At 44.3% G+C, this 26,631-nt stretch overlaps 1 protein-coding gene across 7 annotated transcripts in view; it reads right to left on the reverse strand.

The window, feature by feature from the left end:
• Positions 1-26,631, reverse strand: part of MEGF11 (multiple EGF like domains 11) — a 267,348-nt gene that overhangs the window by 90,840 nt on the left and 149,877 nt on the right. For all 7 annotated transcript variants that reach the window (XR_010347592.1, XM_064388956.1, XM_064388959.1 and 4 more), the window contains one exon: positions 1,741-1,987. Coding sequence is in view for 6 of the 7 variants with exons in the window: in XM_064388956.1 (XP_064245026.1) it covers positions 1,741-1,987 (247 nt within the window). In the remaining variant the exon portion in view is untranslated. The remainder of the gene's footprint in view (positions 1-1,740; positions 1,988-26,631) is intronic.

Below are 26,631 nucleotides of genomic sequence, written 5' to 3' on the forward strand. Positions count from 1 at the left end.
TTTTATTTCTGCTGGGGTGTTTGTGTGCCATGGTTCCAGCCCTGGATCCATGTACCAAATCCCACCCATCTCAACAGGACAACCCATAACTATCAAAATAGCTCAGGAAAATATGAGTTGCAGGATGAAGCCTTCAATGTGAATTATATGACATAGCAATAAAAGAAGCTGCAAACAGAATAAAAGGATGGGATTAAAATGCTTGAAATTTCTCCAGTCACTGCTGAATGCTAACATTTGCAGTGTATAATGGACTGGCAAGGACTCAACATCATTTAAAGGCTATTTTAGCTCATTGAGTCTCTCTCAGTACTCATGGGGGGCAATGTGGGGGGAATCCCTGCAAAACCCAGTGTCTCCTACATCTCCACATCAGAGCTTTCAGCATCGAGGTTCTGAAACTACAGGGTGCTGTCCCCCAGCTGACTGTCCTCTGATGAGGATGTTCCTACAACATCAGGGGCTGGCCCTGCTGAGAGCTGACACACTGATGTCAAGGGGAGCACTCCCAAGAGTAAGCAGAGTCCTTAGCAGTGAGTGCTTCCACAACTAAGGTCACAAGTCTAGGAGGAGATCAGGTACGAAATAAAATATTCACAAGGCCTATCACTTATTTATGAGGGTTAACTCTGTCCTTATTTTTTACCTTCCCCTTCATGCAGGTCAACAAATAATAATAGACTGCAAAAGTATTAACTCACCTACAATAGATCTCCAACCAAATTCAGTGACTAAATTCTCTTTTCCCCTTAAATAATTCTGAAAAACATAATTACTTCTGAGGCTACTGAAAGATCTCTAATGAGAAGTGATGTTACACTGTGGGCAATTTTAAACAAGAAACTATTGCTTGCTGTCCTAAAATTAATATGCAGATTTTGTGAATCCTACTGGTAAACTTTCCGTGTGGTGGATTGGGATTTAGCTACATGATTCTCGTTAAAGTTAATAGGAGTCACACCGCTAAATCCCTGCTCCCTGTGCTTAAAATTTACCCCCTAGATACTAAGCTGATATAGTTAACAGCAACGTTTTCTCAGTTAGATTGAAAGCCAAATAAATTGGGGATGGAAAAGTCCCATTTGATGCTGCACTGGACTGCTAATGGGGAGAGAGTCCAAGTGCTTATCAAAACTCCACCGTAATTTGGATTGTGTTCACATTCTGAAATTAGGAACAGGTAGAGTTGTTGCACAAGTTGGAACATATAAATTATTTTTAAGCTTATTTTAGCACTATGTTTTATTTTAATAGCATGGAATCATAGAACTCCAGAGTGGTTTGGGTTGGAAGAGACATTGAAGCCAGATCCAACTCCCTGCCGTGGGCAGGACACCTTCCCCTATCCCAGGGTGCTCCGAACCTCATCCAACCGGGCTTTGGACACTTTCAGGGATCCAGGGGCAGCCACAGCTTCTCTGGGCACTCTGTGTCAGGGCCTCCCCACCCTCACAGGGAAGAATTCCTTTCCAATATCCCATTTATCCCTCTTTAAAGCCATCACCCTTTGTTCTATCGCTACACACCCTTGTCCTAAGTCCCTCTCCAGCTCTCTTGACGGCTCCCTTCAGGGACACAGGTATAACCAGCAGCAAGAACAGACATTCCCTTTATTCCATCTCTGAAATCCCATTTCCTGATTTCTCCAAGGGCCGGTGTATAACAGGGTGTAAACTCATCCAATTACTCCTCGGTTAAACGCGGCCGCCCCAAAGTTCAAGGCAGTCCTGCCGCACTTACAACACGCCGGTGTAGCCGGGCGCGCAGTGGCACTCGCCGGTCTGGTGGTCGCAGGTGGCCCCGTGGTGGCACTGGCACTGGAAGTGGCAGCCCTTGCCGTAGGTGCCCGGCTCGCAGAGCTCCTCGCAGCGCCAGCCGCGGAAGCCGTCGGCGCACACGCAGGCGCCGGTGATGGGGTTGCAGAGCGCTTCGTTCTGGCACTGGCAGCGGTTGCTGCAGTGGGGCCCCCAGTGCTCGCTGTCACAGCCTGCGAACGGACACGGAGTTACCCACGGGGCACACGGGGCTGCCTCACCCCACAGCCCCGTGTGCACCTCGGCCAGAGCCTTCCAAAGGAGCCCCTGCTCCCAAATTGCCCCCGACCCGGCTTTAACATCTGCCCGCCTCCGCCACCCCAGCTTCAGCATCTGCCCCCAGACCCAGCTTCAGCATCTGCCCCCAGACCCAGCTTCAGCATCTTCCCTCAGACCCAGGTTCAGCATCTTCCCTCAGACCCAGGTTTAGCATCTTCCCCCCAAACCCAGGTTCAGCATCTTCCCCCAGACCCAGCTTCAGCATCTTCTCCCCAAACCCAGGTTCAGCATGTTCCTCCCAGACCCAGGTTCAGCATCTTCCCCCCCGACCCAGCTTTAGGGTGCAAGAACACAATGGGACCACTTTTATACCTAAAGTTGAGGACTTGTTTAACATCTTATTGGATCAGGCCTGAAATCTTTTAATATCCTGTTTCTTAGTGCTTTTAGATTGCTGGAAGGAATGAATTTATAGTGGAATTAGATGCAGAGGGTCACATCCTGCCTGCAGTGCACTTAATGGCAGGTGGTGTTGCCAAGCAAATCCTGTCGATTTAATCATGTCATCAAATATTGTTTCTTTGTTATGTTCCCATAAGATAACATACAAGATAATCTAAAGAAAGCTTTCTCCTTGGTGTTGTTTTCTGATTTATATATGTATTTATTTATTTATTTACTTTTGTTGTCTGGACTAAATAGATGTGAGGAAATAAAATAGCACTGGAGACAGGACGTCCTGAGGCTGCCCAGGCTCAGGGATGAAGGTATGGAGTGAATATATCAGGTAATTCCTGTGCTAATAACAGCAACACAGAAGGACCCCAAACCTTCTGGCCACTGACATGGAGAGGAGGTTCCCTATGGAATGCATTAAGGCACAGGGAGACCCCTCATGTGACAATCGTGCCTGATCCCTTCTCTTTTGAAGAGCATGTGGAGGATGGGAGAGGGAAGAAGCCCTACAGGAACAGTTTGTCATGATTTGCTTTTGAAACAGGACCTGTACAACACCTCTTTGAGCTGCATGCACTGAACAGAGCTCAAGCAAACACCTGAGGTCAAGGTTTCCTCAGCAAAAAGTCTGCAAGAAAACAAGGATTTCTTCAGCAGCCCTACCCTCCACTCAGCAGCCTTTCACCATAGCTGTGGCAAGGATGAAGAAAATCCTCATCCTGTTCAGAACAGGCTACTGGGAAGGACACAGTTACTGATGGCTTTCCAGGCACAGCTGGCTGTGCTCAGAGCTGGTTTCAATTCCACCACCAACCCTCCTACGAGTGGTGTAAATCTCACTGCCAGGCAGGAGAGGAGAGTGGAATCCCAGCAACAGGGCTGTCTTCACAAACTCTTTTATTTGCAAACATGGAAACTAATCCCAGTTGACACAGGCTGCCTCTCAGCCCTGGATCTGTTTCCAAGATTAGCCAGGTAAATGTAAAGCTCACTTAAGCCTGGTGCTTTTGTCCTAGAAATTTCATAGCTCTTCCCTTCTACAGTATTTGGCTATAAATGCACACTGGAAAACTGCCTCTATCCATTAATTTTGGCAATAGTTTTATTTATTAACCTTCATTTTGAGAAGGAGGATACTCATTGGTCAGTGTGAGGCTATCAGCAGAAAAAGAAGACAGCTCTTAGTTAATTTGCACTGCTGATTATCAGTTTACAAATTTGTGTTGTTAAAAGCCAAAATAAACCCCCAGAAGACAATTCCAAGGTCTCCAAAAGATCTGCAGGGTGTTAGAGGATGCAGGTGCAGAGGTTTCATGTCCTGCAGAGAGCAGAGCACACCATGTCCCCCTGTGCACAATCCCACTTGTGCCTCACCCCAGCTCCTTTATTGCTTTGCCTCACTTCCCCCCGGCTGTAAGCAGGGATGATAGCTCCTCTCTAACACCACTGGGAGCCAAGCAAACAAAATCTTACTCTTTATAAGACTTAAATTATTACTGAGAATCTGTGGGAAGGGATGATCTATCTTTATTTCACATAGACACTTGCTAAGGCTGTGTGAGCCTTCTGGGGCAGGGAGCAAAGCTGCTGGAGCTGCTGGAGTTCCCCAGCAATTTCCATTCCAGAAACACTGATTTGTTTTCTGCACAACTTGAACATCAAGGGATGCAGTTCTGCACCTCCATAAAGAACACAAACCTGAAGCACACAAGCACAGCTGATGTCCCTCAGCACAGGAAAGTGGAGTTCAGGGATCAAACTGCACCCTGTGTGCTCTGGGGATTGATTCCTGCCTCCCACACCTCACATCAGAGCCCCAGCTGCAGACTGTGGCTTCTTCTGAGCTGATACAGCTCCAGTTGCAATTAATTTCCCTAATATGAATAAATAACACTCATTACAAGATATGATTCTATCCTTGCTCTTTCATGTCTCAGGTGGGTGCTCCAAGCATCCGACTTGTCTGCTGGGTTTGTGTTTTTCACTTTGAAGGGAAGTGAAGGAAAAAGAAAACCATTTGTAGGAAGGGATTAATGATTTCCCATCATTAGTTCAAGCATCTTGTTTCAACTGTACAGTGCCTGCCCCAAACACAGCTCCTTTTCTGTAAGCCCATCCTGTTTGAACACTTATTTACAAGCAGTATTTGGTCCTGTTTATTTCCTTGTCTTGTTTTTTTTTGTTGGTTTTCTTTCCCCTTTCCTCTAAGTCCCATATTGCAGTGACTCCAACGACTGTGGAGTCATTTCATTGGAACACGATGTGATATTTATATAATGATATAATGATAACTCTGAGATCTGCACTGTGGGCACTTCTGTACCTTTACCAAGGTAGATACAGGGATGATAAGCTAAAATCCAAGTACTTATTCATACAATTAATTCACTGAGCGCAGCAGGCTCGCTCAGGTGTGAGACTAATTGAGTGTGTAAGTGGCTACAGGACTGGGATCCAGTAGCTCCTGGTAGAGAATTGCAAAACAGAAGAAAAAAAAGACTTCAGCAACCAAAAGGTATTTTTTCTCTATACACCAGTGGGACAAATCCTGGCTGGTGTATGGCAGTGACTCCAGGTTCTGGGACAGAGACAGAGAGCAGAGCAGGCTCAGAGCCACGGGATCCTGCTGTACTTTGGGACCATCAGCAAGGTCTCCCATGGATGAGGAGAGACCATTTTAAACCCCAGCCCCAGCCTAGCACAGCCTGATCCTGCTCTTGTTGATTGCCTCAGTGAGTTACTGTAATAGAGATAAATAATAACAGCAACAACGTGTGAACAGAGAGCTGATTAAAGCTCACACAAGCGCTCTGCTGTAAATGCAGATGCCATTAAAAATGTCAAAATGATACAGAGACTTTAACCAGACCATCAATAAGGAAAGCAACCTGAGAGAGGTGATGTCAGGGAGGTACAAATGCTCCCCTTAGCTGCATGTGGGGATGTCAATACCATGAGGGATGAGGCTGAAACAGCCCCTGTTCTCATGGGAGATGCTACATTGAAGGAAACTGCCATATTTCAGGTACATGTCCACATTCCCTGGCAAATGTGCTAACTTCCTCACTTTTTCACCTTTGGAAATGTGGCTGGAGATGAGCTGTCACCAGTAAAAATGAATAAGGCTGGGTGCCCAAGCACAATCACACTGGTGTGCACAGGGTGCTGGGACAGGGGAGGGATTCTCTCCTCAAAGGAGACTGCTCAGAGCAGCACCAAGGGTTTTCCTTCTATTGCCACTCCCACACTGAAACCTCAACTCCTTCCTGAAGTGAGGGCTAATTCCTGCAGGCTCTGCAAATAGAATCATCAAATCATAGAATCCCTAAGGTTGGAAAAGACCTCCAAGATCACCAAGTCCACCTTTCAGCTGAGCACCCCCTTGCCTACTAAACCACATCATGAAGTGCCACATCTGCTTGTTTTTGAACCCTTCCAGGGATGGTGACTCCATCACTTCCCTGTTCCAGTGCTTAACCAGTCCTGCAGTGAAGAAATGTTCCTGCTGTGGTCGTGCATGGCATCCTGTTGGCTGTGTCCTGGTGAATGCACCTCGAGGACACAGGGAAGTGCTGCTGTGCTCCCCAAGGGCTGGTTATCCCTGCGGGGATGATGAGGGAATTGCTGTGGTCTGGGTCAATAGGGACTCAGTGCAGCAGCACAAGTCAGACACAATGAAGCAAACACAGGAGTTTGAAAAGGTAACAGACAAATAAAAGGACTCCCAAGGAAGGGGTGACATTTATGGAGTGACTTATCCCAATGAGAGAGAGTCAAAAGTGCTATTCCAGAGCTTTTCCATCGCTGCACACACACCATTCAAACGAAAGAATCTTCTATCACAGCAGCATCACAACCTGTGGTCTCAAGGTCTGAGTTTATTCTGCTCTCATCAGCATCAGCCTCCCTGTGGCTCTTTTATAGCCAGGGCCAGTTCTGTATTGCAGGTCTGCAAAGTCAGTGGGATGTTCACAAACATCCTGCACAAAGCACAGCTGAAAAAACCCAGTGTCTGATTTCCTTGGCCCAAGGACTCAGGACCATATTGGGCTGATGGGGAACTTCAATTAATCCACACTTTAAAGCAGCTTTCTACAAATTTGCTAAAGCACAGAACGTGCTCCTATTCAATAATCAATATTCTGGAATATTTCCAAATTAAGTTTGTAATGTTTAAATGAGATACTAGCCCTTAAAAATGCAAACAGGAAATAAAATTAACTTATTAAATCTAGGAGGACATGGTTAAAGAGAGATTATTTTAGAATTTACTTTGAAATTAGGACTAGATTCTCCTCTTAATGTAACTGTAGTGTTGTAAAATGATTCTATGCATACAAATTGAGGTGAAATGTGGATTTAGCTCTGGGTGGGGTTTTTTTGTCTAATTCAGTTTTGGAATCAGATGGTTGACCCAGGTAATGCAAAGCAGGCAAAGAAACAGCAAAAGGTAAAACATATACCTGAATATAATGAAGGAAAATTTAAAATAATCAATTAGGTTTTTATTCCCTGCACTTTATTCAGCAGGAGAATTACAGCTCTGTGCTGCACTGTGCCTGCTCCCTGCACAAACATGACTCCTTTTGGGACAGTTCAATGCCTTTGCAAACAGAAGCCAAGCAATAGGTTTGGAACAAGGTCCATGAAGAGGGAATTCCCCTACAATGACACTTCTCAGCACTTTGTGCTGGCTCTGAGCAGAGCTGAGCCCCTCAAGTGACACCAACACACTGCTAAAGGCATGAGCCAGGTCACTGACAAATCACCTGCTGATCTGCTTGATTCCACCCCAAAAAACCTCTGTCTCATAAGACTGATCACCCTTGCAATGTCTAACACATGTTAATAACACTCAAAAAAACCCTGATTTTCAGAAGTACCCATCAAAAATGTTCATCCAAATGCTTAGAGACCGACATTCTAATTCCATCATTTCACCAGCTGGGACACCTTCCCCTGTCCCACACCCAGGGGTGTGCTCATGTGTCCCCAGTGAAAATTCACCTGTACTCAATCAAACGATAAAAAATGCAATTTGCAGATACTCAGTGCCACCCCTGGATAACTCATTACCTGCCTTCCTCCAAGATTCCAACCGTATGAAAAGCAATCTGAAATTAAAGACTTCAGGGCCTTAGCAGGGCTCCTCTTACAATTTTTCCTGGGAGCAGCCACGGGCCACTGGCTGTTTAATCTCTGTGCAGTGAGTGGCCCACAGGGAGGATTCCAGCCCTGTGCTCTCAGTCCATCACCCACGTGTCAGGGCTTTGCTCTGTCCCTGCTGATGAACCACCTGAGCATCAGCCTGATGACACTCTTGAAGAGATTTTTCTTATTCTTCATTCGCTTTCATTTGGTTCCCCAAAGCAAACAGGGAGCATCCCATGTAAATAAGACATTTGACTTATGGAGCTGATGTCACAGAAATAAAATGTCAGATTAAAGGTTGGAAGGACAGCAGTAATTCAGTACTTGAGCCTATGAATTATGATGTTTTCTTTAATTATGTGAGCACAGGGTACCCTGGCACTTGCTGACTTCTGAGCTTGCAGCTTTGCAGCCTTAAGGTTCCCAGTCCTGGATTCGTTTTATCTCCAAAGCCAGACTTTCAGTCACAGCTCACACAATTATAATGAAGAAAATGCCAGTCTCAGTGTTTACCACTCTAAGACTGCCCAGAGAATGTATTTTGCATATGTAAATATGCATTTGTGTATCCACCCAAAAGGAAAACCCCTGGGGTTAATCTGAGGCTGGCAGGACTCGCAATCAGTCTCATCCTCCCAGTTTATGGATCAGTCTTCATCAGGTAGAAATGGAAAGCTGGGAAGGAAACATCAGCTGATTTTTCCCAAAATGAATAAATTATTACTCACAGGAAGAAATCAACCTCATTTTGTGTTTAGGGTTTTTTTTTTCCCCCCCTTTCTTAATGACAGGAGAACAGATTTTCATCCTTCAAGAAAGATTTTGCTGATTCTCCCTGAAGTTGCTGCTCTGAATCAGATACAGAACATGTGGCTGATTTGGGCCCTGATTTAATCTTGGATGATGATCCCATTAGTCACTGACTCTCTAACATGTGGTACCTAACTCAGGCTCAGCACTTTAGAGACCCTGCAGTTTATTTAGTACCCTCGGAGGAAACATTTCCTTTCCAAAGTAATTCTTGTTTAAAGAACATTCCTACAGTATTCTGTAGAATGCTTACAACAGTTACCTAGCTGAGGTTTGTCTTTTGGGTAAATGAAAACAAAATCACTCCAAGTCAAAGAAAAGCTAAGTATTTGGATGTCAGCCTCATCAAATTCTGTAATGAACTCAATATATTTTGGAACCAAGAAAAAGGAAGAAACAACTTCTACTCCTGACAGATATTGAAGTGTGGTGCTTACAGAATTTCTACTAAGAGTTATTTTGACAGACGCTTCAAAAGAAGTGAAAATTAGAACATTAAAAAAACCTGAGAATATTTCCTATTTCTTTTTGTAGAAATTACTGCTCTGTTTAATGAGCCTTTAACTCTACTGACACTCTGGATCTTACAAGGAGTTTAAAATCATGAAACGCTTCATAAGGGAGCGACAACATTCTATACAACACTGGCAGCTTGTCTTCTCATTATAATTTTTGTGGAGAAGATGCTGCATTCTTTAAAATGTTGTGGGTTTTTTTTTTAGTGTCATATTAATGGGAGGCAAAGTCTGTTCTTTAATTAGAATTTTACTGTGGTGAATTAAAAAATACATGGGCAGAGTATCAAGAGTCTAATAAAACTAAATGAAGATACTATCTTTCCTCTGTATGAAACCCAGCAGTCTTTGCTCTGGCAAAACTTCCATCAATACTTCATTATTATTGTCTAGGACAGGCTTGTAATAATAATATCTGCAAGTAACTTACTTCCAAATTCAGTCTTCCAACTGGGTAAAACATTCTCTCTCAACATCTGTAATGAACTTTAGATGTTTTCATTGACTAGGTAATGAAATTTTCTGGTAATGCCTCTGCACAGAAGTAAAATCAGTTTTGCCTGCAAGCAGGGGTAGAAATACACTGGAAATGTCTAAAACACTGCAGGATGGGGATAGGGAGGAGATGCAGCCTTCAAGAAGTTAGTGTTGGAGGGGCTCAGGGGTGGTGGCAGCAGAGCTGCTCAGAGAGGCCTCTGACCCTGGAGATTTGGAGCTGTGGACACAACAGCAGTGCCTGCTGTGAAAAAGCCACAGGTAATACCCACATGGGCTTCCTCCTACTCTAAATAATCTAAATAGACAAGCAAGGCAGTTGTGGGAGGAGAAGCAAACCCCCCTGGGTTCAGTAATTCCAGCTGACTTTGGTGCAGTTTGGAGCAGACCCACAGGGACACTGAAGCTGCAGGAGGCTGCCCAGGCTGGCTGCCCTTCAGCCACATCCCCCCCCAGGACAACTTCATGCTTCACCTGGGGAATCCAGCACATGGAAAGCAACCTGGTCCAACCCCTGGGGTCACCTTTCCAGCCTGTGTGACTGCAGAGGATCAAGCAGGACCAACCCTGCCAGCCAAGCTCTAGGGATGTGCTCAGCTCCTTGTTTTTCACAGAGCACAAACCCGGCCTTGTTGAAGGTCACCCTGCTGATGTTTTGCCAGATAGGCAATATCTCTTTATTTGCAGTTAAAGCAGTGCTTAAAGGAGAAAAGCTTCTTGTCACTACAACAAGGAGTAGAGGATGTTCCTTCTCCCTGTCCTTCCCATGCAGGGCTGTGTCCCTTCTCTTGCAGCTGCTGAGCAGAGGGAGCAGAATTGAGACCTGGATTTGCTGATCAGGATTGGCCAAGCAGTGGGGAAAATCAAGACATGGATATGAAAGAAATGCTGGATCCACCTCAGCAGCTGCAAATTGTACCATAAAGTTTCCCCTTCAGGGGGATGGATAAGCACATCCTTCATGCATAACATAACTCGCAGCCCTGACTCATCAGTCATTTTTAAGATGGTCAATAAGCAATTTATTTTATTGTGTTGATATTGAAACACAAAGTAAACACTGTGGATTGTGGTATTTGCTTTTATTTCCAATAGTGTAGCTGGGCAGTAAAAAGAACCACTTAGTCTCTTTGTTACAATTCCCTCCTAATGACTAATCATAGAATCCTGGAATGGTTTGGGTAGGAAAGGACCTTAAAGAACTTGTTCCACCCCCTGCCATGGGCGGGGACACCTTCCTTCCACTATCCCAGGTGGCTCCAAGCCCTGCCCAGCCCAGATCTGGACACTCCCAGGATCCAGGGGCAGCCGCAGCTCCTCTGGGCCCCTGGGCCAGGACCTCTCCACCCTCCTAGGGCAGAATTCCTTCCTACCATCTAAGCAAAATCTCTCTTCTTTTAGTTTAAAGCCCCTCCCCCTTGTCCTATCACTGGGTCACCTGCTCTTCAACTGAACAATATCAGCTTAAAGGATGTTCTGCCCCAGCAACTGAATCTAGGAAAAATCTTACCTTTTCTAGTGTGAATTCTGTTACTTACAGACATTCCGAGAGAATTAGAGCAGCAGAAAGCCCAGTGGCCTTTGAAAAAGGGGTGTCTTTTATATCTAAAACAGTTCAAAGGCTTGCAAAAAGCTGTGTGCAGGTATCCACACCAGCTACTTGCTGTTCTCCTTTCTTCTGGGCATACTTGAACCTTCACATGGCTCTTTAATGTTACCTAATGTCTTCAAGATATCTTAAATACACTGTGCCTTTCTCTCATAAACCATTAATAGTAATGTCCCTTTCAGGCACAGAAAAAAAACCAGTTTTGTAAAAAAGTCTTGCCCTATGTGACCCAATAAAAACTGGAACGTTCACTCATCTAAAGACATTGTGAGACTCAGCACAGCCTCTGCAAACCTTTCTGATATTTACCAACAGAAAACAGCAAGTCTGAAACTACTGGTGGGAAAAAAAAGTAAAAATACTGAAATATTAGAATATGACACTCTCTTTTCACACCACTCAGCCAGAGAGATGTGGGATGTGCTTTTAGTAAAGAGATAATAATGAGGCAGACAAATACTGCATAGCTAAAATACCAGGAGCCAAAGCCTGTGTGTGTTGGGAAAGGCAGAGGACACAGAGCCCTGCATCAGGAGAGGTTTATGCCAGAAAAATTCCAGTGTCCCTAGAGCAGCTCCTTGGACTGCACCAGTGCTGCAGCTCTCCTGCACCACTTCTTTAGGATGCAAATGCTGAGAGAGCAGAGCAGCCTCAGCAAGCAAAGCACCAGCCCGAGTGCTGGGCAGAACATTCAGGCACCTCTCTGTGCCCCTTCAGCTTCCTCTGCCCACCAGTGGGGCTTGGGTTTCCTTCTGGAGAGCCAGGCAGGAGCAGAAAGTCTTGTATCATAAATTATTGAGATTGGATGTCTAAACTTTGGTATTTTATTTTGACTTCCCAACATGTTCCAATGTTGTTCACAGAAGCGTAAATTAATGCCAATTTCTAAAGCAGAAGTTGCTCTAAACTGGGAAGTGAAACTTTTTTGTTATGATGTTAAAAACAGACAATTCTTAAACTGTTTTACATTCTGAAAAACAGGCTGATCAAAACTGTTCATGCTCACAATCAGTTAGGGGTGTACTGAGCTGAAATGTTTTGACAAAATCCCAGCCATATGGAAGCCGGTGCTTTCGGAACAGTTCCCCATTGTGGATTCCTGCATTAAGCCATCAAGTGTCAGGCAGGCAGAAACACGAAATCATCACTCCACATGTTTTTTCCTCATTGTTTACAAACAACCTGGTTGCGCCTGCAGCATTATCCGTGGGTCAGCCTCAGAGAAACCAGGACAATCCCCACAGCAGCTCCACTTCCCCGGCTTGGGGTGTTCCTGGGGGTTCAGCTGCAGCCCGAGGAACTGTGGAACAGCTTCACCCTGCATTAATTTAATTTCTCTGGTTTTTAGTGACAATTGCCACTGACAAGGAAACAGCAAAACAGACACACATGTTCCTGGCTGGACAGCAGCAGGGAAGTGAATGGGATTTTGCTGGAAGAGAGCACAGCACCTGTGCATTAAAGGTTTAAATGCCAGACTCCCTTAAAGGTTCAGATCTCTACATTCTCCTAGAGGCAGCAGAGAAATGCCTTAAAAAATCACAGGGAAAAAGAGGTTGTCTGATGAGACCATCACCTAAATTGTCGCTGGCCATGCTGCACAGTGCCATCAGCAGCACCTCAGGCTCACCCCAGTGCCCTTTGCAGCCAGGGAATTTCTTTCCATCATCTGTAATCATCTCTGATAAGGGCTGGCCTCCATGGGTTAAGTGAGTGCCATCTGGAAAATGACACGGATTCCACACCTTTGCTGTTTCCTTGGCTAAGAAAGGGGCCCTGCTCCCTGCAGAACCTCTGAGCAGGGCAAACACCAAACCTCCCCAATATTAAATAGTCAATGAGCAGAAGGAGGCACGAGCCCACAACAGGAACCACCCAGGGAAATGCTGGATGTTCCTGATGCCTGTAGGATGGTGACTGTGTGGTGGGTGGTGATTTAGGAATGCTGCTGACACACATGCACAAATCTGATGACACAGGAAATTAGCATCCGTTCCTCTCCCCCTGCTTCAGAAGAATTACTAAATATAGCTCACTCTTTAAATATTAAGGATATCTGCAGAATGTTGTTGTTTTTGAAAGGGTTCTTTCCTGACTGGATTTTCCTCATCAGGCTTAGTAATCAAGTTGTTTTATTTGGAATGGATAATTATTAGTTGAGTGATTAATTATTCAGAGTACATTACTAAAGAAAATTCAAAGTATGCTGGTGTAATAAAAAAGTGACAATATGCAACTATTTGGGTTCTAAAGTGTGCAATAGGATCAGAACATGTAGGGTCTGTAGGTATGTAAATGTGGTTTTGCAGTTTAACAGAATTGCCTCCATCACCAGTGTCCCATGGAAACACTGGTTAATTCTCAAGGTCCATCTATGACCTGGAAAATGTATTTAATCACCCTTTCATAGAAGGGAAATGGAGAGAGTCAAATTACATCAAACTACAAAACTCCCCAGAAAGGAAGTGATAGCACTGAGATCAGGACACAGGACAGCTCCAAGATCTATAGTTCAATTTATGCTAAAAGTACCTTATAGTATATTTTTTGCACTACATTTATAGTCCTGTGCTGAATGAAACAGATGAAAAATGACTCTTTAATGTATATAGAGATTAATTAATAAAGTATTTCTTCTCTTTCTCATCAATAGCAGTGTTTTAAAAGTGGAAAGTTGGTACAAAGAGCATCCCTGGGATGCAATCTGCAGTGGGACGTGGCTGTGCAGGACTTGAACATCCAGGGGCAGGGACCCAGCCCCTCCATCCTGCTCAGCCAGGGCTGGGACACTGAGTGACACTTCTGGGATTCTCCCTCCTGCTTTTCCAGGTCCCAGTTCCACACTCTCTCTAAGGAAATCTGGGATTCTCCAGGTTTGTTTCTCTCCATTTGCTTCCATCCCCATTAACCCTGACAGTGTTTCTTACAGACCTTTGCTGATCTTCTCCCTCACTTGCTCTCTAACAAACCAAACCCAAGTTACACAATATTTGCTGCAAAATTTTCCATAGACTGTGCTGGGACCTGGGAGGTTTTGTTTTCCTGCTGATTGCCAGGGTTGCACTATTGGAATTTTTGCAAGGCAAGGGATCCAAAAGGCAGTAAAACTCCACAGACAGAGACTGCTGGAGTTTCTTCAAGTATTTGTTAATTAAAATTGTTACAAGTAAATGAATTAAGTTCATATTGCACCAGAAGGACTTGCCCTTATAGAGACCTCACAGCCAGCAAATGAGGGAAATTGTTCTGAAACTCCCATCTATGCAGACTCCTCGGTTTGGCACATCCTTCATTTCTGTCAAACTAAAAGAATTCTAACATTTTCTGTCAGGGAGCTGGTGTAAAACTTGAAGAAGGCTTAAAAAAACCTCTACTGTTGACTCATTTCACTCATTCCTAGGCAGATCTGAGAGAAAGAAGATTGAAAGCAACATTATAAGCCCAAGAATTATCCTCGACTCTTGAAAGGCACACAAAATTAAACTGGGGGATCAGGATCAAGGTAGTGGAAATTATTGGGTCTGTGCACTTAAAAGCTGAAGAAGGTGACTTCCCACTGAGACTTGAGAACACAGGTGCACATAATTTTAAAAATCTGCATTTTTAACCTTTTAAATTTGCCAGCAAAGCAAGGAAGTTGTTGAGAAACTGCAGTAAACATGGCAATTCAATCAGCTCCTTCCAGAGTCTATCTCACAACTCTGTGATTCCTGAATCCAGCAGGTCAGGGGATCACAGAACGGCTCCTTGGTTGCAGCTGAATGGGGGACTGCATAAAAAATCTCTGAATTCCCAGCTGTGTGGTTTTGGCCACCAATGGTCAGTGCTGAGACCAATGTCCTGGTCCCTGCTCCTTCCTAGGAATGCAAGAGGAGCTGTGGAAAGAGCTAAAGCCAACTTTCTAACAGCAGCCTGGGAAAGGATTCAATTTTTCCAACTTTGGTGTAAGTTTCTGTACATTTTTAGAAGCAAGGCTCTACAATCAACAATTTACAGGTGATAACACTATTTTTTTCAAGTTTTTAAGCATGTCAGAGGTGAACACAGATTTCTAGTATTACTTTTCCTTGAATCAGCCAAAAGACTTCAGGCTTATTCTTTTAGACCCACGGACTTAAAAAGAATTATAACCTCATAATGCAAATACTGTGAATTTCATTAAAAATCAAAACACCACTTGACTGCCAAGAAACAACAAGCACTTTTATGCACAAGCTAACTAATTCCATTTTCAAAGCTTCTGGAAAAACAGTAATTGTAGCTCATCATGGCTACACCTTGAGAGATAACCTTGCACTGGCTCCTGCCTGCCCTGGAGTTTCAGAGGAACCACTGGTGGCTGTTTACACTTCACTCATGGCAACAGGACCCGTGGTGGAGCAGGGCCACAGCCGTGACATGTGACAAAGATTTATAAAGCTGAAACTCTAATTACCCTGATCCACAGCCCACTGAAAGGAAAGCAAAAGACACCACTCGTTTTCCCAGCGTAGCCTTATAACCTGATTTATCCTCAGATTTGTCCTGGCAACAGAGCGTTGAGCTGCTGCCCACAAAATACTGCCAGGTGGAATCTTAGTAAAAAAGATTTGAAGCTGTCGATCCAAGTCCTTGTTTTCTCAAGTCTCAATTATGGGACCATTTTCCTCGTGGGAGCTCTTTATTACTTCCCATTGGGAGCACAACTCACCCCGAGCGTGGCTGCCAGAATTCCCCTCTCAGGTTCTGACTGCTCGACTACATCCACCTTATTTTACACTATTTACACGAGTGCTGTAAAGATTTTTATTGATGCCCAGGTTTTACAGCTTAATTTTAAGGTACTCAACAGTTGTGCTCAGATATAGTGGATGGATCCTCCTGCTTCCATATGTTCTGCGTTGCCAGGGAGGTCCAAACTGGCAGCTTGCTGAGCCCACCTGAGACATGGCCATAAGTCTTTGGAATTGGGACTTTTAACAACTCTGCTTTTCCTGATTCTTGTGCAAACCACTCAATCTGTCCTGGCTTTTAAACTAAAGACGTTTTTATTTGCTCTTACTTTTGACTGGTCCTAGAAATACACGTCAATGAAATACTGTTATTGTAAAACACCTCAAAAAACAGGTTTAGGACTAGAAAAGCTATATGAATGAGATCATAAACTCCTGCAATGCTTGGGTTGGAAGGGAGCTTGAAGATCATCCATCCCCAGGCCATGGGCAGGGACACCTCCACTCTCTCAGGGTGCTCCAAGTCCCATCCAACCTGGCCTTGGACATTCCCAGGGATCCAGGGGCAGCCACAGCTGCTCTGGGCACCCTGTGCCAGGGTCTCCCCACCCTCCCAGGGAACAATTCCTTCCCAATCTCCCATCCATCCCTGCCCTCTGGCAGTGGGAGCCATTCCCTGTGTCCTGTCCCTCCATCCCTTGTCCCCAGCCCCTCTCCAGCTCTCCTGGAGCCCCTTTAGGCCCTGGCAGGGGCTCTGAGCTCTCCTGGATCCTTCTCCTCTCCAGGCTGAACAACACAGTCCCAGTTTACCACCAATGATTACTAAAAGAGCATTATACTAACCAGCACCAGCAGTGACCAGGCACACATTTACTCAAACCAGTTGTCCTTTCTGCCCTCACATCCTTCATAGGTGTGAAAGCTCAGAGGAAATATTTGGCTGTAGGTGAGCAAAACACAGGAGTTTGAAGACCCAAAGTAATCCTGCCCTTTCCTGCTTTCATGTGTGCAAGAAGAACAGGGGGAAGAAAACAAGGCATGGAAAATATTAGACAGAAAAAGGGAAATCACTAAGAGTAGGAGGAAATCAAGGAGAAAGAGTATGTAGGAAAAGAACACTGAGATGATAGGTTAAAAGAAGGGAAAAACAAACCCCAAGTACATAAAATCCCTGAAAAACAGAGAGGAAAACAAAGAGCTGAATGAAAGAGCACGTGAATTCCTGCTGTCCCTGACTTAGTGTCCCACATAACGTGTCCCTGAAAATAATGAAGGTCACTAGCACATTATAGGAGGTAGTCAACAATGAGAAGCCCATTAGAACCAGCACAGAAATGATCAATTTGTTTATCCTTGTTATCTGCAAACAGAAAACAACGTGGGAAGGGGATGAGTTCATCTTGCTCCCCAAGGCTTTCGTTCCCCAGCTGCTCCCCCTCCCCAGTGCCACGCACATGACTCCTGCTTTTTACTCCTGGATAGGCAGGGAATAATGACTGACTGTAATAAAATAAATAGCTGCTTCTTGCACACAAGACATCTCCTGTCTGATTTCCTGGGAGCTGCATTAGCAGGGTTTATAAGTCAATTTTTAAAACTTAGGACAGCATTAAAAAACTGACAAATGCCACTCGGTCACGTCCCTGTTGTCACAGTTATTGAGGCCTCTGAAGAGAGTGTCAAAGAAATAAAGCAAATTTCTTTTTTTGCTTAATTTGTGTCAATTGATTTCCTATTTTTAATTAATAATTCTAATTATGATGCAGCAAATTTACCCAACAGACACAACTGGTTTAATCAGCATGTATTGATTGTAACAGTAGAATTATCCCAGTGTTCCTGACACCATTGATTTTCTGTTGTGTGACTGTAAGAAAACAGCAGCTGGACAGACTCTGGTGTCAGCTCACGGTGCTGATGATCCCTGAGCTATGAATTGGTGCTCCTGACCTGACAAATAAAAACACAGACATTATCTACTGCTTCAGCACTCCAGAGGAGGAATCTGGTGATTACAGTATGGCACAAATAAGGGGTTTAGTCACAGCAGTAGCAGCAGGAACGTGAAGGTGGGAGACACTGTTTGAGGCAAAAAGGTAGCAATTAGAAAAGTCCTTGTAGAACTGAGCTAAATCATTTGGTGTAAGTTCCTAATTTGTCCTCATTTTGGACAGCCCCAAAATGACTCTTTGAGCACATGCTTAAATATCCAGGATAAAGACTTTTGGATATTTTTGAGCCTGAGTCTCACATTTTTAGTAGAATCACAGAATTGGAAAATAGTTTGGGTTGGAAGGGAGCTTAAAGCTCACCCAGTCCCACCCCTGTCACGGGACACCCTCCACTATCCCAGAGTGCTCCAAGCCCTGTCCATCTTGGCCTTGGACACTTCAGAGATTCAGGGGCAGCCACAGCTTCTCTGGGGACCCTGTGCCAGGGCCTCACCTCCCTCCCAGGGAACAATTTCCTGCTAATGTCTAAGACCAACCTCTTCTCAGTTTGAATTTCTAGTTTTGCTTCAGTTTTTCTCTATTTTTACTCCATAGCTCCCCTCTGATGGTGTTCCCAGAGGCTGTAGTGTGTCCAGGCCATCAACACCTGGTACAGCCAGGGTCTCTCAAATGTCACTGCTGTCCCCAGCTTCTCCAGAAGCAGAGCACTGGGCTGAGCAAAGAAAGGGAATTTACAGAGAAGGCACAGTGTGACCTAAACTACTGTTTAGTCCTTTTGTTGGAGTCATTGAGATTTCTGCAATTTTCTGCTCATCGAGTTCCAGATTCTGCAGAAATTAGATTAAAAGCCCCTTGGAGCAGCACAGAGAATTCTGATCCATTTGCAATTTGAACATTCCAACTTTGAAAGCGTACAAAGGCTTTGCAGGAACAGGTGGGCTTGAACTGACCCCCTGGAACCAAGATGTTCCCAGGTTTGGAAGGAAAAATGAGGAGTTGTGAAAGCTGGGCCAAACCAGTAGAGAGGGGAGAAGAAAAACCCAGGTGGATGGTACTGCCTCAGCCTGGGAAGGCAGAGACGTCCCACCATTCCCAGGGGAACAGAGGGCACAGCCTTCCTTTACCTGAGCTGTAGCCTGGGAGTGGAACCAGCCTCTGGCAGAGGTGGCAAAGGGAAAGTCTGATTTGTTTCCTTGCAGAGTTAATCACAATGGAGCAGAAGATAATTCCCCAAGTTTCCCCTCATTTGGTTTTCCACAATAACTGACAATATGAGCACATTTAGCAGAAAAAGCTGTCGTGGTGGAGGGGAAATCACTAGTAATAGAAAAATTATAATTTTTCCTGAAGCTGTTAATTCATATTAAACATTTTCAGTTCTGCTTACTCAAACTATAATGTGTCAGGAATAAACATGTGATTATACTAGTTAGCTTTTTGGCTAAAATATTTGGAACAGTAAAGTTGATAGATAATTACAGTAACAATTATTTGCTCCCTGCCAAACCTGCACTAAGGCATGTCTGCCTGCAGACTTACGCCTTTTTAAGCACAAAAAGATAAGCAGTACACATAATAAATTTTGAATAATGAAAAAGATATCCTATGGCCAGCATTTCAGAAGTGGAAACAGACTGTGGTTTGATTCAAACCATATCTATTTATGTAAAATGGGATTTTAATTGGAGCTACTTATCCCCGTGATACAAATGAGGCAATGAAAAATGATTGATGCACTCGGGTAATTATTGTTATAGCACCTTGCAAACTACAACAAAAAAAACTTTCATGTACATAATGGCTGTTTAAATTTTAATAGGATACAGAACTGCTTGTCAGTAGGCAAAATATTAATGCTACATTTTGAACAATATTTATATTTAAATACAAACAATGTTTAACTGAAAAATCAGAATACATGAGAAATGCTGGGTGGGTTTGTTTAAGTGATGAATAGATTTATTTTGGAAACATATGGAAGAAAGTAAAAAATGCATTAACTAGTTATTTTTCACAGTGGGGACATCCAAAGATGACAGAGCACAAACTCTCTGTCTCCCAAAGTGTAAAAAGAGGCAGTGAGTGTGATGGTGCAGATATATCTGGTCTCATAAGAGTCACTGTTGCTGCTTCTCCATTTTTACCTAACAGCAAAGGTTAAGAGTGCAAACCCAGTTTTTGTTCATTATTATACAGCATGAATAGCAATATAAATTCTTAATAATTGTTATACCTAGGGGGGAAGTAAAGCAATTCTGCTCATTTAAATGAAATGAAAGCTGAGCGCTCCAGCCATCCCTTCCCTGTGCAGCCATGGACCGCTGCCCCCCAGGACGTGAGGCTGCCCTGCCCTCTCCATCACGGCAGATCAGACTTCTGCAAGGCTCAACAGCCAGCGAGGCTCGGAGAGGCTCTTACACACACCAAGAGCAAGAGTCCTGCTGGAGATGAGTCTTCTGCAGATAAAAAACTGCAGCAGAGTCTGTCTATACAATCAGCTCGTGTCATTTGTCAGGGAGGGAAGGTCTACGTTAGCCTGAAAAAAATGCCAAGAAGCTGCTTGTAAGAGAAGAGGGTATTGAATAACAGACCAAAGCAATCAAGACCTTCTCTGGTTATAATCTCATTTGTGCATTGACAGTATTTCAGTCAATAGCCTGTCATGCACTAGCCAAGAGTTGTATTGCAAAAATGTTTGGGCCATCATCTCAAATTTCATAGCTGGTGCCCTACAAGGTCAGAGAGTGCAATCATTACTCTTAATAGGGTGAGTGATCAAGCCATAAATCCAGCAAAAATCAAATTTTACTTTGGTGTTTCCTATAAAGAAAAATAATAAAACTACCAAAACATTAAATTTTTATATGTCATTATTTTGAGCATCCAGATCCCATTGCATCTGGAAAATCAGAGACCTCTGCATATAAAGCATGATCTCACTTTCACTGGAATCAATCACAAGTTCTCATTCTTTCTTTCAGAGAAGTAGGGGATAATCACAGAATCACAAATAGTTTGGGTTGAAGGCAGCTTGAAGATCATCCCATTTCACCCCCTGCCATGGGCAAGGACACCCTCCACTATCCCAAGGTGCTCCAAGCCCTGTCCAGCCTGGCCTTGGGCTTGCAGGGATCCAGGGGCAGCCCCAGCTCCTCTGGGCACTCTGTGCCAGGGCCTCACCACCCTGCCAGGGAACAATTCCTTCCTAACACCCGATCTAAATCTCTCTCATTTTTAGTTTAAAACTGGTCTCCCTTGTCCTATAATCATCTATCAGTGTAAAAAGTTACTTTCCCTTTTTTATAACCCTCTAAGGCTTCAGTGGGTTCTCTCCAGAACCTTCTCCCCTCCAGGCTGAAGGGATATTTCATAATTCTGCGTAGTTCTGGATGCAGATTATCACATTCTGGATGCTTCTACTGGCCCAAGTGAATGCAAAGCAGAACAGGGAGCTTGGCACATCCTCCCCCACTCCAGCAGCTGCAGCTCCATCCCTGCAGTGGGAGTCTTCCTGCAAATAAACACCTTCATGGAAGTAGGGTCAGCACATAGGATCAGTCAAACTCTGTCACTCCAAAGATTCCTTTTGTTTCCTGCACCTCTCAGTGAACCTGACTCAAGTACAAAAGCCCAGATGAACCCCTCAGATCATGGCATTTGGTTTGGTTTGCACTGTGGAGCAGCTGCCCTGTGGAATAAAAGGGGGAGAGGTGCTGTTGACTGCAGGAGCAGTTGGTCTAAGCCACGACTGCATCACTGCACTGCTCATTTTTGTATCGCATTGCAGCTTCAGAATATAATTGAACTGTTTGGCTTTTGAATGCCTTTTCATTGGAAATGCAATATTAATGAACCCTACTGAGCTTCCCCAAACAATAACAGGGATATGAATAAAAAATTACCCCTAACTGTCCTGACTCTTTGTGAACCTTCCTAACCCAGCTATATTTAACACTAAAAAAGGGGAAAAATGCCCAAAGTAGAAGACATGAACACATTGTGAAACATGGATCAAGGGCATTTTGCTTAAATCCCTGATTTGATCAGTTCAAGATATGTCCCTCTCATATACCAGTAATTACCTGGATACAGGGTTTAGCAACTAACTCTAATTATAGAGATGTTGAGCAGTGATTTTTTTAAACTGAGAGTTAAGCTGAGAAGAGCTTCTTGACTAGAAGCCAGTGTGCTCAATCAATTAAATTATCATAAGAGAAGAAGAATCAGACCAAGGGGGAATGCGGATGTGGATGTGAGGCTGATCATTAGCACAGCTGAACTGTCACCTCGGTGTAGGCTGGAATGTGGCCATGCCAGGAGATTGATGGATGAATTTTGCTCAGCAGAGAACAGCCCACAGTGAATTGCTGATAAGATCTGAAAATAAATCTTACAATATTACAAGGCAAGGTGGAGCTGCAGCCTCTGCAGCCTTGCTGTGGCCCACAGGCTGAGCAGCTCCTCCTGTCTGTGTGCTCCCAGGGGCCTTTCCTGGGCTGAATGAGGTTCTTCTCCCCATCTTATGGGATGTTGTACCCATGAGGTGTCACACAGCAGCTCATGACACTGGAAGTGGATGAGCTTGGGAAGATTTGGATGGCTTTGTGTGACTCAAAGTTGCAGATTTTTCCAGGTAATTCCTGTTTCTCTTGATCACAACTTCATGTCTGCCTATTAGAGGAAGGAGAGACTGACTGGAACCACAGCAATTCAAAGCCAAAAGGCAACGTGGGATGGAGGGGGTGTAAGGATGAAGCTGTCTGGCAGGTTGGTTTCTGGGTTCATGGAGGCATTATTGACCTGCAGAGTACCTGTGAAGAGGGGATGGATGTCAGACAGCTCACTGAGAAAGGTTTCTTTGCTGTGTTCAGCTATTTTAGTCCTCACTGCTCAGGGAGCTTTGCTTTACGCTCCCTCAGTAGAAGGAGAGACAAAGACTGATCTTGCCATTTACAGTCAAGCCTTAAACAGACAGTGGGAGATTCACAGTGAATTCATTAGGTGCCCACAGAGTCCTCAGAAAAAGGAGGCCTGAGCTACTGTCACGATCCCCTGGCTTGCAAGGTACAGCAATGTGACTCTGGAACCAGAAATCAGGATATAAATCATGAGAAGATGTGAACTTCCTTCATTCCTCACTTAGGAAGTTTGTGCTGTAAGAGATGTGAGGCTCATTCCTGTCACTCCTCCAAGGGAATGGCTTTACAAATGATTATAAATACCATTATTTAACTCCTGTGGGAGCTCAAAGACTCCCAGATCTGCACTATTCTGAAAAGGTATGAGCTGTGTGTGAGACTCGAAATGTCTTGTTTTGATACTTTACTGCAAGTAGATGTTTTTGGAACACAATGTCCAAATTGAGAGACTTTATTCCCAAAATTACATCCTAGATAAGAGTCCCACTGGCTGATTTCTGTCTGGCTTGGACAAAGCTCCCACATCCCCCTTAAGAGTCCAGAGCACTCTAATTAAGACTGTGGGTAGTGAGTTGTCTTTTTATAGCGTGTAAAGTCCATAAAGCAAAGCCGTTTCTACAGCTGCCCACTAAACCTCACACCCCTTTAAGGGCACGGTGAGATCTTTCCCAAAGCTTTGTAGTGTTCCTGTTCCAAGGGTTTTAGTGTCAGTGACAGATGGCCAACTGAGAGCACAAGGAAGAGCAGCTCTTAACTTATCCATAAAGTTTGAGCTGGCACAAGGAGAAGTATTAAAAAATCCTCATAGTTACATGTCTCCCTGAAGAATGAAGGTCTCCATTCCTCAGTGTCCTTAAGCCACAGGGAAAGGGAAGGGTTTGTGGCAGGCAGGGCTGCAAAGCCCAGTATAAACTTACTAAATAAATCAAAATCTTGACTCTCTGTTAAAACTGAAACACTGAACTGAATTCAGATACATGGAAATGAGGCGCCAACTCTTTTTATTTCTGGAAATAATCCAGAGCTCCCTTCTGCACTTCTGGGGTCTTCAAGCATTTGAGGCTGCTCTCATGCTGCCCTCTCACCTCTGAGCTACCTGATCAGCAGAAAAGGGATCGCTTTTGTTCTTGCTCTGTCTCTGCAAGCAGAGATCAGCTCTGGCGCAGCGGCGGAGGCTCCTGGAGTGGGAGCAGCAGCTGTGAGGAGCGCTGCTCTCACCTTCCCTCCTCCTGCCCCTGGGCCTCATCAGTCCAGGCACAGCGGGAGAACTCCTGGGGAGCGGGGCAGGGTCTGCTGGGACTGCCCGAGGGCTCCTCTGCTGCCATCCCAGCACAGCCCGGAGAGTGGGAGCGCTGGATCCCAGGGATGTGGAATTTCCAGTTAACCTGGGGGGCAGAAAATCACCTGGCCCAAGGACAAAGCTCCCGTTCCCTCGGCTCCTTTGCTTGGCAAACTCTGTCATGTCCTGACTGACATGCGGATCTTTCTGTTCCCACAGCCTTCACAAAAACAAGCACAACGCCTTGCAGGGAATAAGAGAATCCCAGAAATTATAGAAAGGCTTGGGCTGGAAAAGACAGAATGGTTTGGGTTTACAGGGACCTTAACCAGCCTCGTTCCAACCTCCTGCCATGGGCAGGGATGTCAATAATATGGAGATAAATTTCAGCCTTCCTCTAGAAATGCTAAAATAATTTGTCAGCTGGTTTAGATGGCTCTGTGTGAACACTTGTGCCCATCAGCACTCACCACTCTGCTAGTTCTTCTGTCATTCACAATTTTTTGCTGCAGTGATTCCATATTTACTCCTATATCAGTAATGTAAATATTTATAGGAGTAAGTGAAATAGCAGAAAGCCACCAGAAATACATTTGATGTTTGTTCCACATTGACAGCTGCTTTTTGAGATCTGTCATTTAGGTTTTATTCAATTATTAATACATGTTTTTGATAATTGTATAGTGCTGATTTTTTAATCAGAATATCCTTCAGTACTGAATCAAACATGTCAAAAAATTTATTTTGTTTGCACAGCTACTCTAATAGAACTTGCAACTAAATCTGTGATTTCATCACAGAATGAAATCAGGTTTGTATAGAATGAACAATTTCTTGTGAAATGCTAAACCTTATTTTATTATTTTGATTTTTCATTGACTGAATCCATATAGCACCATAACTTACTGGTTTTCCTGTTGAAGTGAATGACATCTTTTCCAAAATCTGCACAGGATTGTGAAAACATTCAAGTTTCTCTTTGGTTTTTCTTAAAAGACATTTTATAGAATTTTCTTAAAGAGATTTTTGAGAACTTGCAACCGAGGCACCCAGAAGAGTGATTTGGCTGCTGGGCTAGCACTGCAAGAAAGCCCAGGGGGAAGAAGGAATGTCTGAGTCATCCTCCAAACTCCCTTTTCCAGGTCTCCAGCACAAATCAGAGAGCAGCAGGGAATTGTTCCCAGGCTGCTCCAGCGCAGGCAGAGATTGATTTGAAGCTGCAGGATGTTCCAGAGGCCTCGTGCTCTGCACAGGGCAGCTCAGGAGGGACAGGGAGTCCCCTCTGCTCCCAAGGCAGGGAATTAAGTGTTGGATACTGAGCATGAGCAGCAGAGCAGCTTTGGCTCCTCTCCCCTGCTCCCCTCACTCTTACCCTGCTCACAAAGGAATATGATTAAGATGTGAGTTGTTTAGATCCATTTTTAATATCTCCTGATCAAAAGTGGAAGCTTAAGGAGCATGTAAGGAATGACTTTGATATTAAAGAGACAGAAAGAAGAACAAATAGTTTAATTTGCTTCTTGTCTTTCTTGGCTTGGGAATTTGAAGCAGATGTTCGTATGTGAACACAAAAAACCCATATTCCATCCAAGTCTGAGCACAAATTGCCTGGATCAGAGGGAAAATGTCTGGAGAGGGATGCACCAGGGTGCTGCCTGCTGGGAAGGGTGCAGGGATGGCACAGGCAACAACCTCTGGGAATGGTCTGAAGTGTGGGACCAAAAAATGAGGGAAGAAATCCTTAAGATTGAATAAAATACTTGCAGTAAGCTCTCCTCATAAAACAAGTGTAAGTGTGTTATTGCAGTGTATCCATGGATGTGAAAACTGGGAAAAATGCAGATTGAGTATTACAGTAAGATTTTAATGGAGATCTTCAGAGACAAAGAAGGATGCAATGGTAAAAGAAAGGGGCTGATTTCTGCATCTTGAACTGATGAGAGCATGGGGTGGCACATATGAAACCTCTGATTAGTCATAAATAGGAGAAACAGACACTCCATGTCATCCAAATTCTAAAGGGCTGCAATGTCAGATTTTCAAGAGGGTTTTGATTCATTTTGGTCTGTGCACGTAATGAGGAATGAGAGCTAAATTGTAGAAGCCACAGCCAGGCACAGGAGAGAACCCAATCAGCACAGAATCAAGCAGGAGGGTGTGGGATGGTTCACTTTAATCCATCACCTGAGGGAAATGGCCCGCTGCAGCAACTACACCAACCTTCTCCCTACCCCACAAAGAGGCACTTTGCTCTCCAGCACAACTCCTGCTCTCCAGGCTGACCCCAAACCTCGGGAAGAGCCAACCACTCACCTCAGTACTGCCAGGAAGAGAAGGGATGTGCACACAGGCACAGGCAGAGAACTTCCCAAGGGTTGTCCTGCACCACCCCCTTCAACATGGAACCATCACAGATGGACATTATCACTAATTCCAGTGTTTCCTATGGGTTCGTGATGAATTAAATGCTTTTTAGATATTTAATCTCCACCTCTTTTACAAGGACCTCAGGAATACCCCTAACTGTTCACGATGAAGATGGGAAAAGAAGGGGATGAGTATTAACAAAGAAAAAGACTTCAGGCTTGGTTCTAAATCTGGGATATTTGATCCTACAGCAAGACAGCTCCTACCATTTAAAGCCAGATCCAGAGTGTGCAGGCATGAGTTCCACGTGTACATGTAGGCATTCCAGTGGAT

The sequence above is a fragment of the Passer domesticus genome, chromosome 14 (assembly GCF_036417665.1).
Source record: "Passer domesticus isolate bPasDom1 chromosome 14, bPasDom1.hap1, whole genome shotgun sequence".
NCBI classification, from domain to species: Eukaryota; Metazoa; Chordata; class Aves; order Passeriformes; family Passeridae; genus Passer; species Passer domesticus.